This window comes from Aspergillus welwitschiae (assembly GCF_003344945.1).
Source record: "Aspergillus welwitschiae strain CBS 139.54b unplaced genomic scaffold BDQ94scaffold_18, whole genome shotgun sequence".
NCBI lineage: Eukaryota > Fungi > Ascomycota > Eurotiomycetes > Eurotiales > Aspergillaceae > Aspergillus > Aspergillus welwitschiae.
In genome coordinates, this window is record NW_020798712.1 from 418,023 (window position 1) to 442,172 (window position 24,150).

Consider the following 24,150-nt stretch of genomic DNA (forward strand, 5'->3'; position numbering starts at 1 on the left):
AGACAGGGGTGGTGACTGGGTTGTTTGGTGTTGAGGATGTGCTGGTGTCTGGAAGAATGGCGTGGGAAGGATACATACTACTAGCAGTTGTTTGTTTGTCGATTCGTTTCATTTCGTGTATATTCCCGCAGCCGAAGAGACTTGCCCGTTGGTGTGGTGCAATAATCAAGTGGAGCATCCTGTTCGATATTATATTAGACTCCTGAGAAGCTCACGTTCATTTGAAATGGCCATTTGGGTTATGTGCAATTGTGGTCTGGAACTTGTAGGTTTGGTGGTGTCTGGTTTGGGGCGAGATAGAGTCAAATCTAGCTCTGAGAACTACTGGTATTATTATAGGGGATAGGGATATGATCTAATTGCAGAGGACTCTGCACTACGCTTCTCCATGAATACGCAAGCCGAACAGCAAATTACGTCTATTATACTCATATATTCAGTATACGGTCAGCTAGACCTATAAACACAGCAATACTCCCAACTTTTTGCTGTCCCCTTTTTTTATCTCCAGGTATACCATAGATCAAACGCCAGGCGCAAATGCAAAGCAAAGCAGAAGGACGGCTGGGAGAGTGAACAAAGAATAGGAAGGTCTAAGAGTACAGGAAAAGAACTAAAAAGCATGACAATCATTCAAGACCAACCCATTCTCCTTCACCCTCTTCGTTCGAGCCAGCATCAGACATCTCCTCGTCGTTCGCATTCGACTCAAGAGTTTCACCCAATGCCCTCATGGCCAGATCAGGCTTCTTGTTTCCGGCAAGGACCGGCCTTGAAAGGAGGTAGTTGAGGTTGTGGATGTTCTTCTCAGTGAGTCGCTTCAAGCTGTTGTTGATCTCATCGACGGCGCGCTGCACCGCACGGAGCTCAGGCGCGAAGCTGCCCGAGTTCTCCTTGAAGTATCGGCCGTGGCTGCTGAAAAGCGCCTCGATCCACAGCAGGTTGAACTCAAGATGCGGCGTTTCTTCAGCGGCATGGGCCACGAAGCGGAGGAGACGAGGAAGATAGACTGTAGGCACCGAACGGACCACATGAGAGATTTCGGAGGGAGGGATGGCTTCGTGGACCGCCCGAATGAGTTTCTGCTCGTTCAGACGGAATGCCATGATGAATGCCTTCAGGAAGGTGTCATCGTCGTTCACTTCGCCCGTTACAGCGGCTCGCTTGGCTCCTTCCAGGGTGGCCAGGATGCTGGACGGCGTGATCGAGATGTCGAGGTCGTAGGGGTCGAAGACAAGGTCCGAGTCCAAGCTGTAGATGAGCAGCCCTTCGGTGGAAGCCGCACAGAATGCACGGCCGGTAGGCGAGAAGTCGACTGCCGTGACGCGGACCTCCGGCCGAGTCGTGCGGACTCCGGGGTCGCCACGCTTTGCTCCAGGAAGGTTGCGGTCCACGCGTGTCTCGTGATCGGAGGCTTCACCAGTTTCATCAATAAGGCCTCGCGGTCCAGCTTCGGTCATGTCACGGCTGTTGAGGATCTCCTGAGTTCCATCAAGGGAGGTGTTGACCGACACGGTATACTTCTTCAGCATAGAGCCCGTCGCCACATCATACAAGCAGATGTACTTGCTGTTTCCAGCAGCGAGAATACAACTACCGTCGGAACTGTACCTGATGCAACGGAAAGACTTAGTCCCGGCAGCATTCGCAGCCGTTTGACGGTCGGTGATCTTACGTCCGCCAGACACATCACGGCGACCATCTACTCCACCGACTTGCACGGCATTCTCCACCGACCAGAAACTCAGCTGTCCGTCCAGGGTGGACGCAGCAACCTGCTTGCCATCAGGTCGGAAAGCCACACTCAGCACATCCGCTTGAAGCTGAAGCGGCTCACTGGTTTGTGTCCGTCCGAAAATGCTCCATACACGCACGGTGCGATCCCAACTGCCGGTCACCAAATGGCTGCCGTCTACGGCAAACGCCATGGTAACAATGGGACCTTCATGACCAGCCAACTGGTCAAGCAGCTGCCCAGTCTGCACGGACCAGATATGAATGTCGAAGGAGTCTGGAGAGCCGGCGCAGACCACCTCACCACTGGGATCGACAGCAAGCGATGAGAAAGACAACCGGGATGGAGCGGTGAATGTGCGGAAATTGCGATAACGGATGAGATCCCATGCTCTTACGGAGCCGTCCAAGGAGGCTGTGAACAGAACATTTCCTTTCTTGGAGAACTCGCACGCCGTGACTCCACTCGTGTGTTCCGTGAATGTGACGAGACAGAAACCAGACTTGACGTCCCAGACCTTGATCTTTCCATCATCTGCCGCAGTGACGATTCTTTGGCCGTCGGGGGAGTATGCCAATGCATTCATGGAATCAAGGTGGCCTTGCTGCTTCAAGATGTATGACTCCGACTGCCACTCCCATACCAACAGCTGTCCATGCTGGGAGGAGCCAAACGCCAGCCACTCACCCGACTTGTTTATCGTAACGCAGTCGATGTTGCTCTGGGAGACACTAGACGCGAGTCAGCTCTGTAACTTGGTATTTAGCCAATAATCATACCTCAGCTGATGGATCTGGTTGAATTCCGGGAGGTCATAGAGCCCGAACAGACCGTTCGAGAACCCGACAACCAGCAAGTTGGTGGGCGCATGGAAGGCGGCACAGTTGACCTTGGCATCATTCTGCATGAAAAAGTCCTTCTTGACAATCCTCCACCGGGCCTCCGCAATATCATCCATCGATTCCGGGTCCTTCTTAGTCACATATTCCCATCGGAAAAGAGCTCCGTCGGAGCTGACTGTGTAGATCTATTTGCGATTAGCCTGAGCTCCAGCACTCCTGCGCGCAGACTTACCGATTCTTGATCAGCAGAGAAGTATGCCGCCTTCACGCCCTGGCGATGACCGGCCAGGGTTGTGGGCTCGAAGCCCTCCTCGGGGTCCATACTCCATACCCGGGCCGTCAAGTCCTTGGAAGCTGTGAGCAAGAAGCGAGAGTCGCTGGACCACTCGATGTGCTGGATCACGTCGAAATGACCGGCAAGGTCACGGTGCAAGACGAAGGGGGCAAATTCGAGCTCGCCATTGTTGTCAGTGCCCGGTGTTGTCGGAGTGTGCCAGAACTGCAGGCGTCTTCCCACTCCGACGGCGAAGTGACGACCAGACGGGGAGAACTGAAGCGCGGAGACACGGCCCTTGAAGGAGAAATGATGGATGACAATTCGGCGGAGGAAGTTGGTCAAGATGGCGCGGCCATTCTCGTCAATGGTCAGGAGGAGGTTGCCGCGAGGAGAGAGAGCAACACGGTCGATGTTCGTGCGGTGCGCAAAAGGAAGGGTATAGGAGGTGTTGCTGCGGGGAGCGGCACATCAGTATACGTTGTCGGCATTTGACAGCATTAGAGAAATTGGGAGACATACTGCACTAGGTCGAATACCGAGACCTGATTGCCCACTGGGGAGATCAAGCAGGTGCCATCGGGCGTAAAGAGCAGATTACCTTTGCGATAGACCGTACCCAGTAGGTTGGAGAACTAGTCGAGACATGTCGTTAGATCATTTTCCAACACTTCCTTTTTCCCCCTTTCGATGCGAGGTCACATTCAAACTAAATATGTCAAACAGAATGAGCTCACCTTAAAATCCGTCTTCATTGTCGCCAACCGAATCCGTTTCCACGTCAATCAGCAAGCGCTTTTCTCTGCCATCCGGACGATCTTCAAAAAAATCGTCTTGCCAAAAGCGGGCGATAAGAGCCGGGATCAACAGTTGCTCCGGTCCCGAGACGTTAGTCTCCAATAGTGCTAGCGCCATCCGGGGCCCTAGCGTCGGCGCTAACCCGGATGAGGCAAAGAACTATCGTTTCACGTATGCCTGAGGCTGTCAACATCCCCGGGTGGGCTGGTCACGCCGCTGTGTTTGCAGGTGTTTGCCTGGGGGGGATTCAGGGGCAGCAACCCGACCAGCCAACCAGCCAAACCAACCAAGTGCAAGAAGAAGGCACGTCCTCCAAGTTCCATCCACACCAAGTCCCTCTTTCCCCTTCACGCCCACCCCCCAACCGGCCATTGCTTCTCTTGTCCTCGCCTTGTTCTCCTCCCATCTCTCGTTGCTTTTCCCTCGTACCGTTGGCCCTTCTCCTCCTGGCCAGGGTTGTCGTTTGCCTTTATTTACTCCCGCTGTTTAGCTCTGTTTAATTGAGTTCCAACTCACCCCTTTATCATCATGTCCTCCACCGAGACTGCCTCCCCCATTGGCATTGCCAACGTAAGTTATGGACTATATCTAACCCTCCAAGACAAGATTCGAAATTTCATTCTAACATGGTTTCTCGATAGCTCCCTAACCAGCGGTATGTGCCGCCAGATGCGCGCCAACTCATGATCTACTCTAACCAATCTATTCAGGCACAAGATTGTCGCCAAGCGGGGTGCGGCCTTCACTATCATGGTTGGTTGATTCGGGATACCGGGCAATGGAAGGGGCCAGAATGCTCATCAAAACATATAGGTCGCTGGTGAATCCGGCTTGGGAAAGACCACCTTTATCAACACCCTGTTCTCTACCACCATCAAGAACTACGCCGACCACAAGCGCCGTCATCAGAAGCAGATTGACCGGACCGTCGAGATTGAGATCACCAAGGCTGAGCTGGAAGAGAAGTTCTTCAAAGGTTCATACCCACAAACTCCTCACCGCTGGACTGGCTGCTAACGCTGTGGGTTGCCTCCCCGCTCTAGTCCGCCTGACCGTCATTGATACCCCCGGATTCGGAGACTATGTCAACAACCGTGACTCTTGGCAACCCATCATTGAGTTCCTCGACGACCAGCATGAGTCGTACATGTTGCAAGAGCAGCAGCCTCGCCGTACGGATAAGATCGATATGCGTGTGCATGCCTGCCTGTACTTCATCCGCCCTACCGGACACACCCTGAAGCCCCTCGACATTGAGGTCATGAAGCGCTTGAGCTCTCGTGTCAACCTTATCCCGGTCGTTGCCAAGGCCGACACCCTCAGCCCCTCGGACCTGGCCGTCTACAAGCAGAGAGTGAGCCGCTCAGCCATTGTCCCGTGCTGAAGAATGGAAGTTAACCACAGGTGTCCCTTTCAGATTCGTGCTGTCATCGAGGCCCAGGGCATTAAGATTTACACCCCTCCCATCGAAGAGGACGACGAGCATGCCGCCGCTCACGCGCGCACCCTGACGGCTGCCATGCCTTTCGCTGTTATCGGATCCGAGAAGGACGTCAAGACTACCGACAACCGGGTCGTCAAGGGTCGTCAATACGCTTGGGGTGTTGCTGAAGTTGAGAACGAGGATCACTGCGACTTCAAGAAGCTCCGCTCTATTCTGATCCGCACCCACATGCTCGATCTCATCCACACTACCGAAGAGCAGCACTACGAGGCCTACCGCGCACAGCAAATGGAGACCCGCAAATTCGGCGAGGCCCGCCCCAGGAAGCTGGACAACCCCAAGTTCAAGGAAGAAGAGGAGAACCTGCGCAAGCGCTTCACCGAGCAGGTCAAGGTCGAGGAGCAGCGGTTCCGCCAGTGGGAGCAGAAGCTCATTGCAGAGAGGGACCGCCTCAACAAGGATCTGGAGGCCACCCATGCTGCGTAAGTTTGCCCAGTAGCTCGCTCAGAACAACACAATGCTAACTGCAAATAGAATCAAGTCGCTCGAGCAGGAAATCGAGGGGCTGCAGGGCTCTTCCACTCGCAGCCACGGACGTCGTTAAGATACCAGAGGACCACCGGACACGACCGTGGGCCTGTAACGGACTGTGGAAAAAGCAGAAGAAATGTGCTTTCGTCTCGACTAATATCTTTACATCTGACTACCCCTCTAAATGTTTTTCTTTCCTTTTGATTTTCGGATTTTGCGCGCTCAGGGGGACCATGCAACCTGGGTGGAGACCGACGCCCAGAGTTGTCTGGTGATTTTGCTCTTCTGATTTGCCTGCTGGTAACTAGCGATGGTTTGACTACATCTTCGATAATAACCCACTTGTACTCCGTAGCATGTCAATACAGATTTAATTATGTGCATGTGCTGCAGAGAGAAGGAAGAAAAAAGAAAGTATGAACCGTTTTGCCGCCGTTGATCCGCAGGAATGCGGAGAAACTTTTGGCGCATTGCTGAAGCTAAAATAATATGGAACCCCGCCGGCGGTGAGCCGCGCCCATCTATTTGTTTCTCCAACTTCCGCATTCCGGGCCGTCACTTCTGGATGTCGAGAAGTGTACCAGTCTCCGATCCTGCACAGCTTCGCTACGCTTGTTGCTGAGAGCAGTCCCTCAGACAAAAAAAAAATTGCCAATGCCAGCAATAAAACAATTCCCCACCCAACTGGCCCACACCCTCAAAACCCACAATGGTAAGCTAACTCCACGCCTTAAGCTCCTGAAGCTCTAGATCCCCTCTGACGTACCTCAGGCCCCGTGAACGCAGTGACCTTCTCCAGCTATCCTGGAACCTATGTCCTCACCGGCTCGACAGATCGCGCTATTCACCTCTCCCGGGCTATTCCCAACAATAACAATGCACCCGCCGCAGAAACGACATCCCCGATCCAGAAGTATGAAGCGCACGGGTACTCTGTGTTGGACATTGCCGTCGCAGCAGACAACTCCCGGTTCGCCAGCGTTGGTGGAGACCGCCAGGTTTTTCTGTGGGATGTCGAGCAAGGTGGAACAATCAGGCGCTGGAGTGGACATAATGCACGTGTTGAGGCAGTCCAATTCGCAGGCGAAGACGACTCTGTAGTTGTGTCTGGTAAATTCGTCCTGATTTCAATGCACGCTTTGGTCATGATTACTGACGGGTTTTGCGTACGGTGTAGGCAGTGCAGACACAACTATCAACATCTGGGATACCAAGTCCAACTCCTACAAGCCAATCCAGACCCTCACCGAAGCCCGAGATACCGTTTCTTCCTTGCACGTACATATGCCCACGTACTCTATCGCCAGCGCGAGCTACGATGGTCGAGTCCGAGTATACGATATCCGAATGGGGCGCACCCTTGTTGATGTTCTCGCGCACCCTGTTACTAGTGTTCGCTGCTCCAGTGACGGCAATGCTCTTCTAGCATCTACAACAGACGGGCGCATCCGAATGCTGGACCGGAGTGACGGCAAGCTATTAAAGGCGTTTGGTGGCGACGATGCCAGTCCAATCCAAGGTAATAGCACTGCCATATATCGCAAAAGCGAACTTCGAATTCGCTCTGTTTTCGCGAAAGCAGACGCCATTGTCCTCAGCGGGAGTGAAGCGAATGACTCCGGCAACGGCAATGGTGCTACGCAGGCGTCCGTATTCGCCTGGGATGTGCTTAGTGGAGAAGTGGTCGCGTGTGTTCCAACTGGACCAGGCGTCAAGGCCGTGAGTGCTGTATCGTGGAATGAAAAAGGAGGTTGCTGGGCTGGTGGTTGTTCAGACGGTATGTCTCAGCTATTGCAGTTTCTATTTTCGTTTGTGCAACCCTCCCCTCCCCTGGTTACGTTTGGTGGCTATCTATCATACCTTGTTCTCGTTTTCAAACTCTGCACTGTACCTGTTTTTCTCACTGCGTGGCGCATTGCACGTGGCTAACCATCGGTCCCTCGGCTTACTTGTAACCCATCAGGAACTGTCAAAGTCTATCGCTAAGTTTAGGCTGTGTTGTCCGACCCTTGCTCAGCTAGCTAGCGACTTAGCTATCAAGCTAGTTCCCAGCCACTCATCAACTAATCAAGACAAGACAAGACAATAACCCAGCAACCCAGCCATCCGGTCAAACTGGCAAGGTTCACCGTCAGCAAAATAATCATCAGCCACCAGCGCCGACGCACAGACATTTTCATCCTCTTGGCTTCCCTTCCCACCCCATGCTCGTGTTCCAACCATGACTGGATACCATGCAAGCTTATAAGAAAACGCCACCACCACCATCAGCACGTGTAGCGTGTAGCGTGTAGCGCTTGTCAAAGCACAAATGCGAACGGATGTTCTCAGCCTTGTTGCCTGCATTATCCATTCCCCCCATCAGTACTGCTGACTGCTAGCCAGCCAGCCAGCCAACATTGGCTGATGTCTATCATCTTGCTTACTTTCCGTCTTTGCCCCTTCCTTCTCGGATATCCCCGGCAAAATAAATAGATAGATTGCGTTGCGTCGCCTCGCATTGCATCAGCTGTCGTGATCATCAGATAGGTGGTGCGTGCGCCGCGCCACTTCACTCCACTCCACCCAGACCACAAAAGAAAGAATAAGTACCGACGCGACGCTACTATTGTTGTTCGTCTGCCGAAACAGGGAATAGGTTCGATATGGTATGGTGTGGTGTGTCGGTGTAGCGACTACGTATCCACCTGTTCATTGATTGGATCATTGGTGTGCGAGTGGGGAAAGACTGAGCAGGCTGAAGCTTTCTTGCATTTCTCTTTCTGCTGTTCACGAGGCAATTCAGCCTGTGGCGACAGACAGGTGCGGCGGCGGGTCTTGTCGTCGCTCACTGATTCACTCCCTCACTCGCTCAGCCTCGAAGGAGCGCCTGAATTGCCTGAGCGCCTAACTATCCACGGCACAGCCAATTGGTGAAAGACGAGTCTACTGAGTGATTTTGATGACGCGGATACGGTTTGGTTGGTAATAATACAAAAAAGAGGCTAAGCAATAGACCCAACTCGAGAGTCAGTGAATCTCATCATAGAACTTGTCTGTTATTCTTCCATACAATTTCCAATCACCCATATGCAGTTTAGACCAGAGAAAATAGATCGTCAGCCATGCTAGATACAAATCACGTATGTCCGCCCTAATTAGTCCGCACGAACCCAATCACACAACTCCGACCTCGCTTGCTCAATTATTGACAGTGTAGGAAAAACTGGAAACATGGCGTCGTAGTCAGAGAAGGTAGAGAGAAGACATTGAATGTCGCAGGAGATCTTGAAAGAAGAAAATGTATATATCTCGCATACATCAACTTTTTGGTATGTATGCAGCGTAATTCCGAGCTGCAATCTGCAAGAAGTGGGCGTGCAAGCAAGAAATGTTCAATACAACAAAAGGAAAATAAGGCAATGCAGCGTTTTTGGTATCCGTTTGAGCATAATTCATTAGGAAAACAAGCAAGAATTGAAATAACACAAGAGAATTGAGTGTGGTTGTTACGCTGAATAGCTGAAAATGGAAAATAAGCAGAGTCAAAGAAAATAGAAAATGCAAAATAAGTCGTTCAAGAAACTTTTGATTGTAAGCAGAAAATGGAGGTCAAAGTTCGAGTGCCGTAATTGCTGCATCGGGTTCGTGGCTTTCCGCTTCGAGGGCATCGACGGCACGATGAAGTTCGTGTTCACCCACAATGATGGAGCCCGCCCGCGCGGTGCTGAGAAAGCTGATCTCGACGGCGTCCATGTATGGGTCCATGTCTGGCTGCAGACGATGGGTTCTGTAGCCGGGGCTGGTACCAAAGGATCTGACAGGTCCACCGGAGCCGTGGCTAGAGGACAGGACGTTTTTAAAGGCACTGTCAAAAGACGAGCCACCACCGTTCCATGAATGAGAGAGAATTGTGGATACGTCAGTATCCTCGTCGCCCCGGGCGTGCGTTGCGTCGGCCAGTCGGCCAGCAACGCCACACACAATACCTGAAGCTTCAAGAGGAAGCTTACGCAGGTCGAGCATAATGGGGACAAGGATCTCCTCCTTAGATCCCAAAAGAAGACTTGTATCGTCATCCGAGTCAGTGGCCGCAGATGAGTCACTTGAGAAGCGGGGGAGAAGGCGCTTTTCCAGCAAGAGTGACGCCGCGGGGTCAGCAGCGGTTAGGGTGAGAGAGGAACCGTGGCTTGTCGACGACCAAAGCTGTTGTGAGGGCTTCACGGAGTATGGCAATGGAGCTTGTATCGCTACTGTAGCGATGATGCGCGGCGCATTGCACTAGACGCAGGGTTCTGTCAACGGATGGAATAATATGGTGCTTCCGCAGAGAGCTAAAAGTGCGCGTCTGCAGTTCGTCCAGCGACGAGGGTGGCGGGGTGGCAGGAGGGGAGCCCAAACTGCTCGCCGACCGGGACGAGATGGGACTGAAGCAGCTGTTGAATTGGGATTGGTTATTGTTGACGAAAGCCTCTGTCGACATTTCGAAATGGAAGCCACGCTTCTCCAAGGCTTCGATAACCTGCGTCTTGCTTCGAAGAGGAACGATGATGTAGTCGGAAAAGTACGTGGAGATGAAGAAGATAGAGCTACAGGATGTCAGTCAGAACGTTGCACAAATTTAAGGTAAGCTGCACCATACATTCCTGCCATAGCCAGCGGGCTCGTAAGCTCGAGGACCCGTTGGCCGGCTTCGAGGCCCTCTCCGTACACCTGCATGGCAATGAAATCATCATGGCTGATGGATAGGCGGCTTTGGCCCGAGGAATTGCTCTGAACGAACTTGTTGACAAGAGGAGCGAAGTACTCATTAGCGAGCTGTCTGGGACACATGATCGAGCATTCCACAGGGGTGATCGAGAAGTTCAAAAATGCCGGCTGGTGGCGTCTATGACCCTCTGCGTACCCATCGTCCTCTTCCATTTGGCTTTCGGAGATAGGAGGCACCTCATGGAAGAGAATCTGCATGATCGGGTTCAGAAAGAAGGGATATAGGTCTAAAGGGATATGCACCAGGGCCAGTCTGTCTTCCTGTATTTGGACGACAGTGGTTAACAAGATCAGCCTAACACGAGGATATTCCATGCTGCTTCACGTAGATTGGGGGAAATGGGTGCAATGAAGGACAGCATGATATTGATGGTACTTGGAAGACTTACCATGAACTGGACCTGGGCTGAGATGAGAGATAATGACTGTTCCATCATGATTGTCGATATTCAGATGATGTGTTTGCATCAGAAGATCCGGATCATGCACAATCGAATGAGTGCGAACTCAGGTAGGTGACAAAGTAATTAAGGTGTTCAAATCAGCTGCCGTCACAGAATTTCCACAAACCCAGGCGACAGACTGGTTTTAGTGATGCCAGGTGGGTACAAGGCAGAGCATACGAGGAGACAAAAAGGAAAGTCACGATCGGATGTATGATGATGTGAAAGGCTGGCAAGAGTTCTGCTGAACACCGCACCAGGCAATACAGGGTGAGGCAGGTGAACGGACCAGTTAGGTGTGGCGCAGGGCACGGAGAATCCTCTGGTGACAGTGTGAATGGTCGGTGGTTTCTTTATGCTTTTCTTTTCTTTTTGCGCTTGAGGGTTCTGGATGGCCGACAGTTTGCTTTCATTGTTTTCCCACCCCCTTGGTTACGCCATTGTTTGAAAGAATGATATCAATGAGACCCAGCACGCAAGAAGGGAAGAAGATCTAGTCACAGGGAGATGGTGCGGGATAGACGCGACAAGGGTATCGGGTAGAGCAGGAAAGTAAAGGATGGGTTGGTAGAAGAAAAAGACAAAATAAGGAGCTAGCAAGGACCGGAGAGTGAGTGGAAGGGGAAGAGGAAGTTGGAAGTTGAAGTTGAAGTTGTCGTGGTGGTCGTTTCTCAAGAGGGGAGAGAGCAGGTGACTTTGAGCTTCTGCGTCTTTTGCTGCACTTTCTCTTCTCTTCTCTCCTCCTCACTTCTAGTAACTCGGCAGCTCTCGATATTCCGCTTTCTCTCCTGACTCACTCCTTTTCAATCCTTTTGCTTCAGACTGGTTCAACTACCTGTCTGTCTCCAGTTGACTTTTCAAATGTTACACTTCAACCGCCACACCGGAGATCCGCTGAGAGACCCGGCGGAGTCAGCGTTCCCAAGGTACGACACCCGGGGAGGGTTCAAGAAAGAACAAGAAAAGAAAAGAGCTAAGGCACCGTTGACAGATGAGGGGAAAGGGTGGGAAAAGAGAAAATGAGGGAAAAAATCGCAACTCGAATCAGAAGCGATCTGTTTGAGCACTGACTGATTGGCGGTTTAGGCACGTCGTCTGCTGCTGTCGCGCGTGCGGCCAGAATGACTCCTCTTATCCAGACTTTAAAAGCAAAAGATCAGACGAACCTTTTACCTAATAACCCATCCGTGGGAATACACCCAAATCAGCGTCTCGGCTTTATCTCCAGCTCCACCGACCCAGCACCTTATCAGCAGCACCAGCAAATCCCCTCGATCGCCACCCCGCGCTAGGCGCCGGTACCGACGTTGCCCTGTGCTCGCCGGTGCATCATTCAGGCGCACGGATCGAGCATTAATCTAGTGGCTTGTGTCTGGCGGGAGCAGGATTCGACGGTCAGAGCGAGGCAGGATTTCCTCTGCTGCTGCTCATCGGCTCCCCGCACTTTCCAGGAGCAAGGATGTTGTGCGATGAACGTGTGGGAGTGTAAGCTAGTCAGGCACCACGGTCGCTCCAATTCCATCCATCCGGTCACACAGATGATCCTGCATTGCGTCTCAGAAGCACAACCGTAAAGTTCGTAGACGGGGACTAATCAGCAATTAATTCACTACTATTGTACTAAGGAAAAAGATCGGAATGGGCACACCAGGTGGATTCGTTATCTCTTCCATCCGGCGCCAGCACCAGCACCAGCAGCAAACACGGTTACGGTGTGCTCTAACAGTGGATCTTGTTCCATTCCGGCATGACCAGCGGAACAACGGCTCTGGATACAGCTGAAGTGACGGGCCCCTAGGGCATAATTTCAGGTGCTATTGCAGCGAACATTACCATCACAAAAACCTAGCCATTCAGATCCCTGGTAATGACAACCCAAGGATGAGACTTTCCTCATTTCCATAACTTTTTTATCCCTTCCCAACCACAACACTCACAGACAAGACACGATCTTCCCAAATCTCAGTCTGGACTCAAATCAAGCCCATGCAACCCACCACTTACATCCGGACATTCAGCCACTCTCTCTTATCATGGACCCTCGGGTCAAACCTACCTACCCTCCTCCCAATCGTTCATCACCACAACTCTTTCCCATCCAGCCAGCCAGCCAGCCAGCAGCTTTTCTTCTCCAATGCGCTTGGAGCGCTACTACTTAGAAACCAACCCGATCGTCAGTATCCCCTCCTTCTCAGCAGCAACAAAGTTCCGAGGGTGGCCATCAATCTCAAACAAGATGACTCGCAACTGCGCGAGTCATTGGCTCTCGTTATCTGCTCGATTAGATCAACGCTCCCCCGGCCCTCCTGTACGTCGTCGATTTGGGATGTCCACCATCCAATCAGTCTGATTATCCGGCTGATCGACCCGACATCCTTGTGGTCTGATGTCTGCATGCATGCATACAGTGAGAGTATTATACCACTGTAGTTGTGGCCTGAGGAGATTCATCTTTCAATCAGCTCAGCCACTCATCTCTCTTCCCTAACTACTATGATTCGTCGACTTTTGAAACAGATCACTGACTGAACTAGGTAAGTCTCTGACTGTACACAGCACACTGTAAGAGCAGGCAGAAGTCATACTCTAGGTAGGCAGTAACATTAACAGAATGAATACACTATTAATAAATAGATCCTCTCATGACGCGCAACAACCACCACCACCACCACCACCACCACCACAATTACCAGCCACCTGAAGCCATCCATATCCTAAGCATCTCCATCTCCACCCTAAACCAGTCATACTCATAAGAAAAGACACCCACGTCCAAGTCCCATAGTTCACAACTTCCAAGACTCCCTCCCACCCCTACTCCATACATACATATAACATACATAAATGATCGCATCTCCATCCTCGTATACATTCCTTGTTTCTAGTACCTTGTCACTAGTTACGGAAAAAAGTGTCGGGTGACTTCATTCTACACACCACACCATTTTCTTCACCTACATGGATAATCTCCACTTATAAGAGTAATAGAGTATATCTGATGATTTACATGTGGGTCATTCCGCACCGGGATTTGAATCGGGATGCAGAAGAATCTTGTTATTTTAGGCCCTCTTGACGTGACTAGTAGTTACTATCAAGGAAGAAAATGAGGGGAAAAGCGTGTGATGATGGGTTTTCCGTCTTCGGATTAAAGTACCATCCTATTGCATGCTGTCTTTGTTCTATAGTACTGTCTTTAATTTGGTTATGGTGCGGTGGCGATTTCAATCTATCTATCTTCAGGCAGTATTTTTCTAAGTAACTGGTCGGTTATAGATAGGAGGATGACCTACTACTAGTTCAACCCTGTTGACTACTCTACTTGCCCGTGATAAGCATATCCACTAGCACCGGATGATCACAAGCAGTACGGAGTGAAGAATCACTTTTTCATTTTCTTCAGCCACAAGAAAAAGAGTATAACCGGTAACACACAACGCCCGCAGCAATGCACGTAAAACCCCCCCAAAGCAAACGATAGGACATGGTTTGAGTACAGTGAAACAAAGTACGTAGGTAGATATCTAAACCCCGCGTATGTTAGAGTAAAAAGAGTAAGTAAGGTATATCCACAACAAAATTAATCATCATCGACACGCGCCCGTTTGGAGCCCCGTTCCGAACGGTCGACTTCCTGGATACCATAGCGCTTTTGGCCTGCACCGGAGCCAGTGACGTCGGCGATCATGCTGTCGATGCCGAAGGGGTCAGTGGTATCTTTTTCGAATTGCACGGGGCCATCACGAGCCTAATTGTGGGGATCAGTTAGCGTATATTTCTTGAGTACGGTGGAGTAAGAGGACGCATGCACTCACCTCAGCTATGTCAGCGCCGCGGAACCCTTCCTTCGCTCTACCGAGCACCTCGAACCGGTTCTGTTTCTGGATCTTGCTCATCTCGCCCTCGGCGCCTTCGCCGTCATCGTCATCCGCCTGCGCCCGTGGACGGTAGATGCTGTTAATGGCGTCCTGCGCGGCAAACAGCGGTTTATCGTACGGGTTATCCTCGTTGAAGCCCGAGTCCATTCCGCTCGTCTGATTGAACAGACGCGAGTCATACATTGATTCGGATGCCTGCGTCGGCTTGGCCAATCCCAGCGCCACCTTCTCGGAAATATCCCGGTTCTGCTCGCGTGCCATCATCTGGATGCGTCTCTCCGTACCCATCCGCGACTGGCGGAGTTGTCTCTCCGCCTCCTGACGACGCTCACGACGCGCGCGCTCCCGCTCCCGAGCAGCATCCTCATCCTCACTAGCCGAGTACGGCGACGGGCTGCGGCTGACGCTACGCGACGGCGAGCGAGATCCGGCACGAGAATCGCGCCGACTGCTACCAGCAGCTGCACGCTCCTCGCGGGCCTTCTGAGCCAACGCGCGCAGATGCTCCTCCTTCTGGGCCTTCTCCTTCTCCGCCAGCTTCTGCTGCATCTGAGCACGCAGCCTGACCTCCTCTCTAGCGTGCCGATCCGCCGTAAACAGCGCCTCCGCGAACTGCGCGAACTTATCGTTGATCGACACATCCTGCAGCCCGCGTCCATCAGCCGCCAACCGCTTATCCAACGGAACCGTGTAACCCTTAGGATTCTTCCAATTCGACACAGGCGGCGGGATCCTCCACGCTTCCTGATCCTCAGCCGTGAGCTTCCTCGGCGGCGAATGCATAACCGGCGGAGGCGGTGATGGCGGACCGCGAGGGATCTTCTTATGCTTGAACTTAGGCGGTTCCATGGGATCCTGCTGTCTCTCCACGATCTTCATAATACGATCATTCTTCTTCGATGTATCACCCATCTGATTAGCCGGCGTATACCTCACAAACGTAGGTTCCGCTCTCCGCCCGCCCTTCACATTCTTAGGCTTCTGCGCCGCCGCCGCACCCTCCACTAAGCTGGCGAGCGCGTTCTTCGTCTTCTCCATCTGCGCCTGGACTTCTTCCTCCGATGGCCGGTCCAATGACACCTCGCCCATATCGACGCGCTGGCGCAGCGGAATCAGATCCTTAAAGGAGGCATGCACGATCCGGTTGTCGCTGTGTCCGCGGCGTGCGATAGCATCGTATTTGACTTTTCCCTCGGCGTCGACTTGCACGGCTAGGGCGTTCGATGTCGATGATGTGCCCTTCCGGCCCATATCGAGCGGGTACTGCGCGACTAGAATCTCGGGGAACGCGCCGCCATCGCCAAAGTCTTCGGGGGCGCGGGGCCGCCATCCGGCTCTGTTCTGGTAGGGAGGGGGGCCGGTTCTCTGTATTCGTCGTAGTCATCATTAGCATTACTGGCATTGAGTTGAAACGGTAAAGGGGGGCTAAGAGTTCTGTGGATTATGTATGGATGCGGTGCTACCAACCCGGAGAACAATCTGTGTTTCGTCGAGTTGTCCCGGGCCTACGACCCGCGGACCTCGGGGTTGTGCATGTTGTGGTAGCTCTTCCTCCTCGCCGGTGTATTTCGGCTTGGGAAGAGACTTGAATAGGCCCTCCGCTATGGATGCCATTCTGAAGTTGTGAGGGGGAGAGGAGGATTGGTTGGAGGAGGAATATGATGAAATGGTTCTTCGATGGCGAGTGAAGATGGGCTTGGCTTCTTTTGGCGCAGCGGGAATCGGGCGGGTCACGTGCACAGTCACCGCCTTGAGAGGATCGGGTTTGTTGATAGCTGAGTAGTTGGGTTTGTAGTCTACGCTGATTTATTTTCAAGGTGATAAGAGATAAGCTAAGTGTGAGTAGCTTGGTATATATTCGAGTAGAGAATGAGGTCGAGTGTCGATGCGCAGTAACCACCAAGTCCGACACCATAAATTATCCTCGTCCAATGCTCTCGCTAACGTACACGAGGTTATCGACAAATGCATGCAATATATGATTCTAACGCCTGGAGATATTCAAAAAGGGAAGAAGTATGTTATGGATAATGCACATTCCCTTATGCAGATATGAATGGAGAGTAATGCCAAAAAGCAAGTGGTGCAGCATGTATACAAAATCAAGAAAAGTAGGGAGATATAGATGTGCTCAGCTACAATAGATGCGAACGCATAGGACAGGAAATGTCTTCTGTTTCCTTTGCTTCGATGTAATGCTCCTGTCCATGGTAATCATACCATATCTTGAGCATCTTAGGCAGAAGTGGAGCCGGGTCGTGGAATCCAAGGATATGGGACTGCGTCAAACTCAAATCAGCACTGCTAGCATCGCCTGCAGAAGGGAACTGTAAACTCACCTTGACCATCTCCTTGGGAATGGCCAGTTGTCCGTGGTCGACCAGTGCAGCTACCGGGATGGAGACATCCGTGACTTCTGGTTCTCGGCCGCTTTCCCTGTCCTTCTTCGAAGGATAGTAGCCGTACTCAGCCCGGAGAATGACCAAACCACCCTGCTTAGCCTCTTTCGCCTGTCGGCGTTGTACTTGCTCGGTCATAATATCAATAGCTTCTTGGCTCTCAGCCCGCTTCTTGGGCACAAGTCTTCTCAGCTGCTTCTGTCGTCGGGCAATCGCCCGGCGATGCCTCTTTCTCTCCCTTGGACGAATAAATCCAAACTCTAGCGCGCAGTACGCTAGCCACGGGCAGATAATGGCCATTGCCGCTACATCCGCATCGACAAGTCCAAATGGGATAACAGATACGGGCACCCTGATCTTCTGGCCCAGCCTGCTCCAGGACATGGTCACGACGAGGCCCTGCATATCTCGAACACCAACCCCAAGACCCAGACGAGTGAAATCGCCAACCTGGCGGGTCCCCTCAATATGCCATCCAAGCGCCAAATCAAGCCCCACGGTAGTCTCGACATTTACCCGTACAGATCGCGGCTCATTGTCCTCCGGCAACGAATGATGGCCCTCGGAGCTCCATTCAGAGCGTAAACGCTCGTAGGCCGTTTTCCCTGAGAAAACATTGCGCGAATAAACAAATGACAAAGTAGTTTGCATCGGGGTCGCTATCACGTTCGTCTGCCAGGCTTCGGCAGCTCCAGTTTGCTTGCGCTGCTGGCGGCGAACCATTTCAAACTCCTCGTCATCCTCTTCCCCCTCCACCTCTTCCTCGGCATCCGCCGGGGAAATCAGCCGCTTGGGCTGAGAGACGACGCCGATTTGGAAATGACTGGACTGAGCTGGAACGGTCATTGCAGTCTCGGCGTTCAACCCGATCTCTATAAGGGGTAATAAGGAGTGGCGGAAACGTTTCGGCCAGATTAACGAGCCGCTTGACCAGCTACTTACCAAGAACCTGCTATCACCTATCTGCCTGGTGACCTTAAGACCAAGGCGAGGAGGCGCACGTTGCAGCGACCGGTCAAAATTAACATCGACTTGGACGCTGATGGGCTTCGCGCCAGGGATAGGGACGAAGGACTTCGACCAGGTTGTCTCAAGCGACGGGTGTGGCAACACCGATGTGGTCACACTCATGGCGGAGTTCTGCATGAACGCGAACGGGGGTTTTGCGAGGCCCTTAACACTATAAGGACCTCCAAATACTTGGGTTACCCCAACCCCCAGGTTAATCTGATTCGCGATCAGGAAATATGGCAACGGCAGCTAAACACAGCGTCAGCAACTTCCCAATCAAAGGACTTCGTAAATCGGCCAACATACGAGGTGAGTCTCTTGCCTGCCATCCGGGAATTTGAAGTTCGCTTCCTGGTGCATCTGCTCTATCTCCCCCGAGATGCCCGCATTGAACATCAACTCCGTATCCTCACCATACTCTCTGAACGGTTTCCTGGCCTCATGCTCCTCGTCATTTTCGTTCTCATTCTCATCCTCGCTTTCCTTCCCCAGGAAAAAGCCCAGTCGCGGCAGTGGCGCCTTGAAAGAGAACCCCAGAGCATAATTCGAGGGTTTCGGAGACGGCATTTCAATATACAAGGCGTCCTCCTCCTCATCGTATGACACAGCATTAGAGACATCGAACCCAATAGTAATAGAGCCCTGTACAATTTGCATCCATCAGCACACATCACTTACCCATGAACCCCAACCCGCCCCCACGAACAAAAAAAACGGAAGAAAGGACGCAACAAGAGAAGGAAGAACTCACTCTCGACCCAACCATCCTCTCCACCACAGCTCTCTCCCTCCTCTTCATCATCTCCAAAAACCACCCCCGAAACTCCTCCCCAGACATCGCCCTCACCCCGACCCTCATATCCTTGGCCATCCTTTCAAGAATCACCCATTCTTGTTTCATCCCCTGCACACCCAATTCATCATACACAGCCCTCTTCTTCGGATCCACCAGCGTATCATATGCCTCCTGAATACGATCGAAATGTCGTCGCGCAGAGTCCGCCAACTCCGCCGGCTGCTTATCCGGATGAAAACTTAGCGTGAGGGTGCGGTATGCGGACCGGATCTGAGCTTCCGTGGGAGCTGGAGAGCGCGGCAGATTAAGGATGGCATAGTAGTCGAGTTCCTCGGGTGGGGAGGAGAGCTCATCCTGATCATTGGGTGGTGGTGAATTAGAACCCATGGTTATCCGATTTCAGTGGTGCTGATGAGGTTATCGCTGTCACTATCGCTGCCGCACGACGGATTAAGTATGGTTTTTTGCGCACGCGCGCGCGTGTGTATATGAGGGGGATGATCGAAAAGCTAGTCGGTAGGTAGGTAGTTGTGAAGCGGGGAAAGCTGTTCAGGTTTTGTCTTTTAGATAATCATGTTGACATATTGCAAGACGAATTCTGGTTCGGATTTCCTTTTTCTCCCCTTCATGTAGATAAAGATAGAGCGAGCGTGAATTGATGGGGCGTCTGTATGCGCGAGGTGTTGGCTGAAGGGGAAGCAAAAGAAAGAAAAGGAAAGGCACGCATTTTGAATGACGTCGGAAAATCGAAGTCGGCGGTTTCGGCGATTCCGTCGCCCTTCTTTTGCGGTCCCCTCCCTCAGCTTCCCGTCCCCCTCCGTTTTCTGCGAGGTCCCGTCCACATTGGCGGCCCTGGTTTGGGGATGAAAAGCCAGCAGTGAATAATAAAGGAGGATTGAACTGTAGTAGATGATAACTGCTCGATCGTTGTGGCGGGGAGAGATCGAGCATAGCGCCGATAAGGCATTACTTTAGGAGGAACTACTGTTTACGACTGATTGGGCAACTTCCTAATTCGGGCAGGCGAGCACGAGCTGATTCATGCAGCGTGAAAGTGGGACACTCGCCATGACTCGTCATTTACTTAGTATCTCGTAGTTCTTTCGATGCTGAAACTGGTGCTTAACTTAGTTTGAAACTCACGACTCCTGCTGGAACGTCTAATATGTCGACTCTAATATACAATCCATGTGCAACATCGTCACTCGTGTCATCTGTAAGAGGCAGTCATCCCAGCTTCGGGGCAACCGCAACATGTATTCAACAACAACTCAAGCAAAAAGCCTCCCGGGTATAACCTGCTAAATCACAACTGCAACAGCTTTTGTATATCCGCTCATAATGCAAAAAGTTACATCCCAACAAGGGGTAGAAGAGCCATCAGCTCCTCTCTCTAATCCAAAGGATCGTCTCTTCTGAGAAGGGACCTTCGCCCGCTCCCAGTGCGCTGAACAACTGCTCCCGCGGCAGGCCGCCATACATTAAGTCTTCGTTCGTCGCCAAATCTGGCTGCTGCTGCTGCACGCCTGCGCGCACTTGGCTATCCAGTGATGGACCGTGCACGAAAAACGCCGCCTTCCGGTCGGAACCAGCCTGTTGCTGCAGACACTCGTTCATAGCTTCTAGACGCTTTTCTATTAGCGTCGCCAGGGGGGTAGCACCGCTCCAAAAGCGCGCCAGCTCTCGCACAGCCTCCAGGCCCCCGCGGATCAGATTCACACTCTCCGGCAAATCGGCCATCAATCCCGCTGCACTGAGGACATCTGTCGCTGACACGATCACGTATCCGAGGAACGGGTTCAGAATAGTTCCTCGCGCCGTTCCCGGCTCCAGAACGATGCGAGACGGCTCATAGTCTGCAGCACAACGCATAAGGGCGAGCGAGATCTGGAGAATCTCCACTGCATGGGTCCGCGTGGTGCGGATATGCCGCTCTATGATTTCCGCGCGGATGATTTGGTATCGAGCATACCTATTGAGCGCCATCAGAGTTGCGTGATAAAGTAGATGAATTGACATGAACGCGTCCGCTTTCTTCGTTCGGATGCTTCGTTCCATGTTCACAGCCGAATAGGTCAGATGATCCGGGAGCCGTACGACCCATCCATCGGCGCGTCCGGCTACCTTTACGTGGAATTCCTCGAAGAGCTGATTGTATGCCTCGGCCGGCACCAAGGATAATCGAAAAACGTGGTCAGATACGTCTCCCCAAAGTGACAAGATCTCAACCTGTAATGCCATAGCACTCAGACTGGCGCTATCTTTGTCAGGAGATTCTGGTACTTGATTGAGGAAGCTTTGAAAATAGGGCACGGTGGTATATTCCTGCGCCTCGTATACTTCCTCCCGGCAAGGAAGTCTCAGATAGGCTGCCTGGGCCGAAATAAAGGTCGAGGAGGGCGTATAGAAACAGGTCATGCGCTAGGAGAAAGATGATCAGTCCAAGCCTAGGGAACAACGGTGGATATCCTGAGCTACTCACGTCCATGAGGTAAGCGACCCAAAAAGTCCGCCTGCGGCACTCGATTAGCGCCTGGGGATGCAAGCCATATTCACAGGGCCGGCTTTGGTCTACGATGACCCCACCCGACTCAACATTATACCGGAGTCCGCACACTGTCCGAACCGCCGACCCAATTGCGTCCCAAGCTGGCACCAGGGAGCCTATAGCGTAGTACCAAAGGCCGATGATGATGCGGCTTTGAGCAAGCTGCAGGGTCAGTGCGTGTCGACTGTGTTCAACGGCATACCGAGCCGTGCGTGAATACCTCTTCAGCGCCGTCACCTTGTCGGGCCGATCGGAAAATACCGCCCCGAGCGTCATCATCGAGTATAGTAGCATAGTATCTTCTGAAGTCTTCGTATTGCACGACCGCAGCCACAAAAGAAACCGTTTCCGCGGGAACATGTAATATAGGCGGTCGTTCACATGGGTGAAGTAGCTCTCCACATAATGAACTGCGGCCTCCGGGTCTGCATCATACGGATCCGTATGCCAGTCGGATACAAGAGGGTCTTGGGGGTCCAGATCCTTCATTTCCATGAGGATGTCCGAGTAGTCATGAGACCCAAGCGAAATGTCATCGGCTAGACGTCTAGCAGAATCCTCCGCTCCAATGGATAAGCGACCATGGCCCGACATTCTGAGCCGGTACTGCTCGTGGTCCATTACACTATCTTGGGGGCCTTCCATGGCAGAGGGTGTCAACATCGATACTTCGGATCTCGGCGATTGAGAACTGGTGTTCGGGAGGGAGGCCGAACTCTCCGAAGCCCGGATCGCAGAGTACGGGGACTGGGATGCTGCGCCATAGGCATAGCTTCCCGGGGGGAGGCTCTCTCGTGGTTCGTATCGATTCGCAAGTTGCGTCGCCTTTAGGGCCGCACGATGGCCGCGGGGACTAGAGTAAAAACCAGAACAGGTTAGTCGCTTTAGCAAGGGTAGTCAAGGCACCAGTACCGAAGACTTACGCGCTCTCGAATCTGCACTCCCTCCCGGACTTCTGACATTGGTCGCATTTAGGGAGATTTGGTTGGCATTTGATTTTCTTTTCTCTGCAGGTTAAGCAGGCCTGCGCGAGTCGCTTCCTCGGTTTCCCGGCTTTGGTGATCCCCCAATTTGCATTGACCGGAACTCCGTCAATGATCTTGGGGCAATGCGAACCGTCTGCATATATGTAACACAGACCTTCGCCCTCCACATACCTCTCATCCACCACATGAGAGCGCACATTGGCTGTTTGGGAGGGGTTGTTTGTTGCAGCAGAATCGGGAGTCTCACTGGGAGAAAAGTCTCTGGTATACTCCTTCTCCGGAGAGTTGAAACCATAGTACGGATACGATGCAGCTTGACTGGATTGTACCGGAGATCCAGTATGAACTGGATGTAGCGGACCTTCACGTGCTAGGCCGGGTGTGGAGAGGTGGGCTAGTGGTGGGAGACTCCTGGTGTGTGAATGCGGGAGTGCCTCGGGGTAAGCCCGAGGGCTTTCGTGTAGGCTAGGTCGTGATATAGGATCGCTCTGTCGGAACGGCGTCGGTGATGCCGTGCTGCCATTCGGGGGTGTATAGATGCCAAATCGGTGAGGTTGGTAGGGAGATGATGGACGGCTTGGATGGGCTGTGGGGGTCAGCAATTGGCTGACTGGCGGAAGCTGTTCGTTGGCCGTCTGCTGCTGGCCTGGAATTCTCGAGCGACCTAGAGATGTCTCTTCCAGCTCGCGACCTTCTGCTTGGTTACGTTGATGTAGAAACGGAGCTGTCCCAAAAGGCAGGGGAGCAGAAGTGCGAGGGGGTGGGAGTTGGTACGGGTGGGATGCCGGGACTGAAGGATTAGCCGGACGGTCAGGCTGTCGCTGTGACGTGGAATCTATAGCAGGTGACATATTCCTGAAGGAGCCCGCTGGAAAGGCAGACATTGTGGGTGACTTGATAGTGTCCAAAGTTATTCGAAGCTTGCACCTAGAACCCACCGAACGGCATCAGAATCCGCGACTCGGGTACTGTGATAGCGAGACAGAGCCCCTACGAAAGGAAAAGTAGGTTTTGACCGATGAATCCTCGTACTTCTGGAGAGACAAAAAGAAGAAAGCGAGCCTACCAAGATGGTAAAAAGATTAGCAACCACACCAGTGTATTGTGTTTTTTTCTCAGGAAGGCGCAGCAACCTACCAAAATGCCTCCGGCCGTTCGAATTCGAGGGCACTCTGTCAGCAGGCCAGCAAATGATACAGATTTTAGTGCTAAGGAGAGAAAATTAAAGGTTGATGTGCTTGTTTTTGGGTTCGCCGTCCGAGAAGCACGATTGCCCCTCCGTAAATAGGTCGATCGCTGCCCGGCCGGGGAGGAGAGATCAGGATGAGCTGAAGGGCTGAATCGGATTACACACTCGAGAATGACCGTTCAAAGGAGGTATAATCTGCAATGACAGTACTAAGTCCGTCCCAAGCGGGCTCACTTGCGAGTTACCCTGCACTGATTGCGGGTAAATGGGAAGAACGAAGGTAGCATCTAAAGGATGATACTCATGGCGCAAATGACCGTAACACGCTTGTATTTCGGGTCGACCTCGCCATTCGGAGACTGTATCGCTTTAACGTTCCAATGTTTGCCACAAAACGCAGGAACCCATGTAGAATGGGTAAAGCCTCAATAACTTGCAACGTTGTTGGTTTCTCCCTAGACTAGGTTCGCTGAGAGGGGATAGTTGGGATTTGTGTGTACCAGACAACAAAACCGAGATGCGCAGCA

General features: G+C 52.3%; 10 protein-coding genes across 10 annotated transcripts; 3 read left to right on the plus strand and 7 right to left on the minus strand.

Moving 5' to 3' along the window:
- Positions 1–401: 401 nt before the first annotated feature.
- Positions 402–3,656, minus strand: BDQ94DRAFT_40205 (snoRNA-binding rRNA-processing protein PWP2). Its single transcript, XM_026775676.1, has 5 exons — positions 3,589–3,656; positions 3,374–3,486; positions 2,810–3,305; positions 2,515–2,762; positions 402–2,466 (listed from the first exon to the last, which is right to left on the minus strand). The coding sequence occupies exons 1-5, from the start codon at positions 3,604–3,606 to the stop codon at positions 630–632; spliced, it is 2,712 nt and encodes a 903-aa protein (XP_026625752.1). The 5' UTR covers positions 3,607–3,656; the 3' UTR covers positions 402–629.
- A 164-nt stretch (positions 3,657–3,820) lies between these two features.
- Positions 3,821–4,484, plus strand: BDQ94DRAFT_144920 (uncharacterized protein; the record flags this gene model as incomplete). Its single annotated transcript, XM_026766542.1, has 3 exons — positions 3,821–4,219; positions 4,291–4,304; positions 4,360–4,484. A coding segment is annotated over one exon (329 nt), but the record flags the coding sequence as incomplete, so codon positions are not given.
- aspC (septin CDC12) lies at positions 3,821–6,319 on the plus strand. The gene is made up of 7 exons (XM_026766543.1): positions 3,821–4,219; positions 4,291–4,304; positions 4,360–4,402; positions 4,463–4,625; positions 4,693–5,003; positions 5,067–5,575; positions 5,628–6,319. Exons 1-7 carry the CDS (start codon positions 4,178–4,180, stop codon positions 5,695–5,697), a joined length of 1,152 nt encoding a protein of 383 aa, XP_026625754.1. The 5' UTR covers positions 3,821–4,177; the 3' UTR covers positions 5,698–6,319.
- BDQ94DRAFT_40277 (WD40 repeat domain-containing protein) lies at positions 6,091–8,119 on the plus strand. The gene is made up of 4 exons (XM_026775677.1): positions 6,091–6,336; positions 6,396–6,734; positions 6,802–7,401; positions 7,588–8,119. Exons 1-4 carry the CDS (start codon positions 6,279–6,281, stop codon positions 7,608–7,610), a joined length of 1,020 nt encoding a protein of 339 aa, XP_026625755.1. The 5' UTR covers positions 6,091–6,278; the 3' UTR covers positions 7,611–8,119.
- A 1,096-nt stretch (positions 8,120–9,215) lies between these two features.
- Positions 9,216–10,571, minus strand: BDQ94DRAFT_170954 (ACT domain-containing protein; the record flags this gene model as incomplete). Its single annotated transcript, XM_026771611.1, has 3 exons — positions 9,216–9,669; positions 9,788–10,192; positions 10,246–10,571. 3 exons carry the CDS (start codon positions 10,569–10,571, stop codon positions 9,216–9,218), a joined length of 1,185 nt encoding a protein of 394 aa, XP_026625756.1.
- A 2,890-nt stretch (positions 10,572–13,461) lies between these two features.
- BDQ94DRAFT_40320 (uncharacterized protein) lies at positions 13,462–13,805 on the minus strand. The gene has a single exon (XM_026775680.1). It carries the CDS (start codon positions 13,686–13,688, stop codon positions 13,503–13,505), a length of 186 nt encoding a protein of 61 aa, XP_026625757.1. The 5' UTR covers positions 13,689–13,805; the 3' UTR covers positions 13,462–13,502.
- A 432-nt stretch (positions 13,806–14,237) lies between these two features.
- Positions 14,238–16,518, minus strand: BDQ94DRAFT_40318 (SKIP/SNW domain-containing protein). Its single transcript, XM_026775679.1, has 3 exons — positions 16,162–16,518; positions 14,632–16,059; positions 14,238–14,564 (listed from the first exon to the last, which is right to left on the minus strand). The coding sequence occupies exons 1-3, from the start codon at positions 16,306–16,308 to the stop codon at positions 14,397–14,399; spliced, it is 1,743 nt and encodes a 580-aa protein (XP_026625758.1). The 5' UTR covers positions 16,309–16,518; the 3' UTR covers positions 14,238–14,396.
- A 201-nt stretch (positions 16,519–16,719) lies between these two features.
- On the minus strand, positions 16,720–19,368 carry BDQ94DRAFT_40325 (J domain-containing protein). Its single transcript, XM_026775681.1, has 4 exons — positions 18,856–19,368; positions 18,411–18,746; positions 17,034–18,353; positions 16,720–16,973 (listed from the first exon to the last, which is right to left on the minus strand). The coding sequence occupies exons 1-4, from the start codon at positions 19,285–19,287 to the stop codon at positions 16,830–16,832; spliced, it is 2,232 nt and encodes a 743-aa protein (XP_026625759.1). The 5' UTR covers positions 19,288–19,368; the 3' UTR covers positions 16,720–16,829.
- BDQ94DRAFT_40315 (uncharacterized protein) lies at positions 19,369–20,065 on the minus strand. Its single transcript, XM_026775678.1, has one exon. The coding sequence runs from the start codon at positions 19,849–19,851 to the stop codon at positions 19,450–19,452; it is 402 nt and encodes a 133-aa protein (XP_026625760.1). The 5' UTR covers positions 19,852–20,065; the 3' UTR covers positions 19,369–19,449.
- On the minus strand, positions 20,066–23,951 carry BDQ94DRAFT_40333 (uncharacterized protein). The gene is made up of 4 exons (XM_026775682.1): positions 23,572–23,951; positions 22,372–23,496; positions 21,383–22,301; positions 20,066–21,321 (listed from the first exon to the last, which is right to left on the minus strand). Exons 2-4 carry the CDS (start codon positions 23,316–23,318, stop codon positions 20,281–20,283), a joined length of 2,907 nt encoding a protein of 968 aa, XP_026625761.1. The 5' UTR covers positions 23,319–23,496; positions 23,572–23,951; the 3' UTR covers positions 20,066–20,280.
- Positions 23,952–24,150: the final 199 nt, after the last annotated feature.